This window comes from Thamnophis elegans, chromosome 5 (assembly GCF_009769535.1).
Source record: "Thamnophis elegans isolate rThaEle1 chromosome 5, rThaEle1.pri, whole genome shotgun sequence".
NCBI classification, from domain to species: domain Eukaryota; kingdom Metazoa; phylum Chordata; class Lepidosauria; order Squamata; family Colubridae; genus Thamnophis; species Thamnophis elegans.
The window spans coordinates 46554345-46560344 of NC_045545.1; the positions used below are offsets into that span (position 1 = coordinate 46554345).

A 6000-nucleotide genomic window follows, 5' to 3' on the forward strand; every position below is an offset into this window, starting at 1 on the left:
CAGCCAGAAGGTTATGACTGATAGATTAATAGTTAAGCATCAGATTGCGACTAGATAAAAATGATGTTAAAAACATGAAATGACATAGTAAATAAGCATTTTCCCCCTCACAACCCTTCCATTTAAAATGACTCTACATAGCTGCTTTTCGATACAGAAGAAAAGATTTCACTATTTAATTCTAGGTAGCTCTCAGAGTCATTTAGCTTTTTGTACCTATGAAGAATGAAAAGAGAAATTCTGAGAAACTAAGATATAGCAGCTTGTGGTGTTGCCATGCAGGCAACTAATATCCAAGAGAAATGTCAAAAATCACTCAGAAACAGAAACTATGACCAACTAATTTGACTTCAGAATGCCAGGTGGCTATTGTTTAAAAGTTAAACTCTCCTTTTTTCTACAATTGAGAAATAATAAAGCAAAAGAACTTCAATGTATATGTTTATAGAGATAGAGATATATAGTAGTCCTCGACTTACAACCACAATGGAGCCCAAAATTTCTCTTGTTAAGTGAGACATTTGTTAAGTGAGTTTTGCCCCATTTTACAACTTTGTTGCCATAGTTGTTAAGTGAATCACTGCAGTTGATAAATTAGTAATCCATTGTTAAGTCAATCTGATTTTCCCATTAACTTTGCTTGTTAGAAGGTAACAAATGATGATTATATGACCTTGGGAGACAGCAATGGTCCTAAATATGAACCAGGTGCCAAACATATGAATCTTGATCAAATGATTATGGGGATCTGCAAAGGTCATAACTGAAAAACTTTTTACTTTAAGTAATATGAAATATTATATTTTCCTCAATATGAAATATTATGCTTCAATAACAAAAGATCCTAAGAAAGAATAAGCAACTAATCTTTCAAGGATAAGAAAATAATTTATGTCCTAGAAAATCCTGAAAATGCTGATTAAATAAAACACAAATAATGGCAAGGAAAGGAATTGATTGACAAAAAAATAAGAAAGGAAGAAGAATGGAATAAGCATTAGAAGGACATTGCCACAAATGGATGAATAGCTCAACATACAGAACATAAATTATTGTTCTGGTCTCAGATTTTCTGATTTATTCTTACCAAGTTCAGCACCATAAACTGGACTTTAGAGAAACATGGAAAGTCAAACAGAAATTGAAAATACTAAGGTGAGAAATAGCATTTGCATTATCCCGGGGAAGAAGCAATTGTTCAATTACACAAGAAATAAATAGTTCATAAGAAGAAACCTTATGAAATGTGAACAATAAAATTATTGCCATACTGTATGTAATATATATTTTCAATTTAAAAGTACTCAGTTTATAAATTGGTGTCCCATTCCAAATTTCATACCATCAGTGACCAAAAGTAAAGGAATTGGGGTGTAACGCCCTTTAAAAGAGGGAATATTGTACCCACTGAATGAGCTCTAAGATTAGATTCTACATTCACTGCAAACTGATTGCTTGCATGAAGAATGAAGACTAGGCACTATATCCATATGGCTAAATTAGGAGAAGAGATGTGTTAAGAGTAATTAGTAAAATGATGGACAGTGAAAGCACCAAGCAGCTGTGATAAAGAGAGAAACGGGGGCATATAAAGCTGGTGTGTGTATGTGAGATGCACAAATACTTTGAGACAGGGCTCCAGACAAGACATTTATCAGGCCATTGTCTTGCCTTTTCAAGGCTGATAGTATTTGCATCTGCTCTTCTGGTTGATCCTAAAGACAAACATCACTGCCTTCCATTTAGAATTCCCTGTTGTTAAGTCCTGAAATTTCTGCCCACAGTCTTTACATCAAAATATGCAGCAGGATCAGTTCATCGATATTACACATAGTCCTCAACTTACAACAGTGAGCATTCAAAGTTAGAACAGTACTGAAAAAAATGACTTATGAATGACCATTTTTCACTCTTATGACCCTTGCAGCATCCTCATGGTCACATCAGGGTGGCAACTGTCTCATATTTATGGTGGTTGCAGTGTCCCAGGGTCATGTAATCATTTTTTGAGACCTTCTGAAAAGTGAACTCAATGGGGAAGCCAGATTAATTTAACAACCATGTTAGTAACTGCAGGGATTCACTTAACAAATGAGGTGAGAAAAGTTGTAAAATGGAGCAAAACCCACTTAACAAGTATCTCGCTTAGCAACAGAAATTTTGGGCTCCATTGTGGTCGTAAGTTGAAGACTACCCGTACTTTAAAAATACTTACATAGCCCCCTTGAACGGCTTGAAGCATTTCAAATTAGTCTAGCAGAGATAGGAAACTTCATGCCCCAGTGTATCCTGGCTATGTATTCCTCGTTTAGGCCTAGCTACCTTCTCTCCCTCACTTTTCAGTAAAGCATCACTTTACTTCCGGCATCGTCTTTATTTCCCAGGTTGCTTTAGAGCTCCATATTGGCTCTTACAGGCATTATTAGAAAAAAAAAGAAGTAAAGTGAAAAATAGCATTTCCTGGAAGCCTAGAATTATGAACAAAGACAAATCTCATCAAAATGTCTTCCAATATAGATGGCATTTTATAACTGATAGTTGCTACCATGACAGCCATTTCATGAAGGCCTAAGAGTTTCCCCTCTAAAATCACAGACGCTCTCAAAATTCCAGATGTATCCAGCAAGTCCCAAATCTATCCCTGTGAAAATGACAATTATAGACCTTGAACTTATTATTTTACCAATGCCAGGCAAGAAGTAAACTTTAGATAGTCATATGCATGACTCTAGCTGTGAAAGATCTCATTTAATTTTTCCCTTATGTATGCCTATCTGCAAACATTATTTTACAAAGAAGAAAGAATACCATAGTGACCAGCATTAGTGCCGATGAGTCTTGGCATATTCAAACTGGCCTAGATGCTATTATCAAACCAGTTTATCATGGCATCGATCTGTTGTCCCTTTCTAGCCGCTAGCAGAGTCACTATTTGAAATATGGTGGGTTCGCACATTACACTAAGTCAAGGGTGGGCAACATTTGAGGGGCAGGACCATAGAAGGCCATTATGGTACTACTAGAAGGATAGGGCTGAGATTTGGAGGGAGGTATTTCTACTTGGTTCAAGGGATTAGGGAACTAGGGTGGAAAGAAGGAATGTGTAATATGAACAAGAAATAACCTAGTTTACTTATATATTTCCTGCTTTTATTATTTTGATAAATAACTCAAAGGGTTATTAACACACCTAATACTCCTTTCTCCTTCTATTTTCCCCATGACAGCAACCCTATGAAGTGATTAGGTTGAAACAAAGTGACTGACCCAAATCACTCAGCTGATTTCATGCCCGAAGGGTTAGTACTATCACAATCTCCTGCTTTTTAGACTGGTGCCTTAACCACTTCACCAAACTGGATCTATATATTCACATTCCCAGTTGCAGTCTAAGACCTGCAGCTAATTTGTCAATAATTTGCTAATATCTCTTTCCTACAGAATCATTTGCGGCAGTTTTCCAGGAGAATAAAATTTTTGCTGTTGGTTATCCATAGCTGGCCCAAGATTTATATATTTCTTTCAGGGAAGAACTGAACAATTCTCCACTTTTCTACCATACCACATGCCTGAAACATGGCATCACGTAGAATTAGTTGCTTCAGTGTTCAGATTATGAGACAATTTAAAGTCTGCTTGTTTTGCCACATGTTTTTATCCAAGTATACGCAGGGAAAGGATAAAAATTCATTTTCTTTCATCTATCCATTAAGTAATACAGGTAGATCTCGACCTATGACCAAAATTAAGCCCAAAATATCTATGTACTAAGTGAGACATTTGAGTTTTGTCCCATTTTATGACATTTTTTGCCACAGTTGTTAAGTCAATCATGGCACTTATTAAAAGTAACATGGTTTTAAAGTGAATCTGCCTTCCCCATTTACTTTGGTTGTCAGGTTACAGAAGGGGATCACACATCCCAGAACCTTGCAACCATCATAAATATGAATCAGCTGCCAAGTATCTGAATTTTGATCATCTAAGCATGGGGATCCTGCAATGGTCATAAGTGTGAAAAATGGTCATAAGTCACTTTTTTCAGTGCTGTTGTAACTTTGGTCACTAAATGAACTGTGATAAATTGAGAATTATCTATATTAATATTTGCCCTATTTCATTTGTTTCATTGAAATAGCTTACTGGGTGTACACTATATTCTATGATTCATACCAGTATGATTATTTTTCTGATTGATAATCTGTTTTTACATTCAGATTACAACTAGGATGTTCAACAGGAGTCTAGAAAGATCACCTCATCCAAACCTCTGCCCATATACCTTATTCTTCTAACTTTAGTCTAGATAAATTTCTTATAATATGTCTGAACAAATCAATCTTATCCAGATTATAGTCCAACACAAAGAGTAAGAGAGAATAAGAAACCGTATCACAGAATGCTTTGTCCATTCAACAAACACTAGGATAAAATAACTCATGTGACGCAAGCAAATGAGTCAAATTGAACAGAATTTTTTTAAAAAGACATTGTACGATGATCAATTAGTTTTTGAATCAGAACAAAACTACCCTGCAGCCTTAGAGGAGGGAAAATGTTGGTGCTTTTGTAAAGAACCTTCCTGCTTAAGATTCTCTGACCCTGGCTATTATATCCTCTCAGTTATAAAATCCGTTGAGGAGGGACAGGAAGCTATTTCTGAACTCAACGTAATTCAGTGGAGGAGACAGACAAATTAACCATCTCGACTGCATTCAGGTCTTCTATTTCAAAACCAGCATTTATGACCGCTTTAGAGAAATGAGAAATTACAACATCAGTAAACACATGCTATTATAGTCATTCCCGAGTTACGGATCAATTGAAGGCAGGGTCAACATAAATGCTTGAGTTCTTCCCTGTTTGTTGATGCCTGTCTTAAAAGAGACAAAGACCAACACCTAATCTGACTCCATCCCTGCATTTCTAGAGAACATAAACAGAATTTGCTCTATAGATCGTGGTCACCAAAGAGCTGCGTTGTTAGGCAATATTTCTCAGCCTTTCCTCTTTGCCTTTGTTTCCTCCAAGTTTCAGATGTTTACACCTGGTTGTTGGGCCCCAGGCCAAGCACAAATCATTCCAGAAGCTACCCCAACATTTCCCCCCAAAGGATACTTCCATTCCACAATGGCAATGCAAGCCTTCCGCACTGGGTTCTTGAGGGTGAGGCACAGCAAAGAGCGGGGTGGCCTAGGAGGAAGTTCCAGAGCAGTTTTCTTAGCCTTTTCCTTCTGCTGTTTCTTCTTCAGGCTATCCTCTTGGACAGATGTGGGCTCCATAATAACTTTCCTTCTTGCCTCCTTGAACCAGACTTCTCTTGTCTCTTCTGCCTCTTCTTTGCCCCACAGCTAGGCCCCCTTCCCCAGCCCCAGGGAAGCTCAAGCCCCCTCTGAATCCCTTGCTTCGGTTGACCCAATCTTCTCAGAGTAGTGTAGGGCTGCGGGGCTGGCAGTTGCCCTCCCCCAGACACAAGTACACCAAGCATGTGTTTATAATTAGCCATCAGCCTGGCTCCCAGGGCTGTCAGATTTCCTGAGACAGCAAAAGGGCCTCAGCAGCTGTTCCTTCTTCATACTCGGTACATTGGCATTTTTGAGCTACCAATCCAGGTCAGAGGAAAGGAGGTGGGTTTCTCCCATCAGTCTTAAAGTTAAATGTTTTTAATTCCTATTAATTCATAAATGTGGCCCTTACAACCATATTTTATTTTTAAAGACACACTAAACAAATACCCTGTAATGGCCTCTGCCTAAAAAGCCATACCCATAGTTGAATACAACTTTCCCCAGAAACATCATAACTCCTGGTTATTATAATAGATTTTGAGAGTGAGGACATCAAATCCAAACCCCTTGTTCCAGGCATGAACCTCTTCATTCTGGAAACAAGGTTATCCAGTCTCTGAACTGGGAATCCACTACTAAGAAGCTGAAGAAACTTCTTGGATGAGAAGAGAAATGTGTTTGTTCAAAGAAAAACCAGAAAGTCCACTTGCCT

At 37.7% G+C, this 6000-nt stretch overlaps 1 protein-coding gene across 1 annotated transcript in view; it reads right to left on the reverse strand.

Annotated features, from left to right (window-relative positions):
* The window catches only part of CACNA1S (calcium voltage-gated channel subunit alpha1 S), a 91192-nt gene extending 85910 nt beyond the window's left edge, over window positions 1–5282 (reverse strand). The window contains exon 1 of the mRNA XM_032217895.1: window positions 5119–5282. Within this exon, the coding sequence (XP_032073786.1) occupies window positions 5119–5282 (164 nt within the window). The remainder of the gene's footprint in view (window positions 1–5118) is intronic.
* Between the last annotated feature and the right edge of the window lie 718 nt (window positions 5283–6000).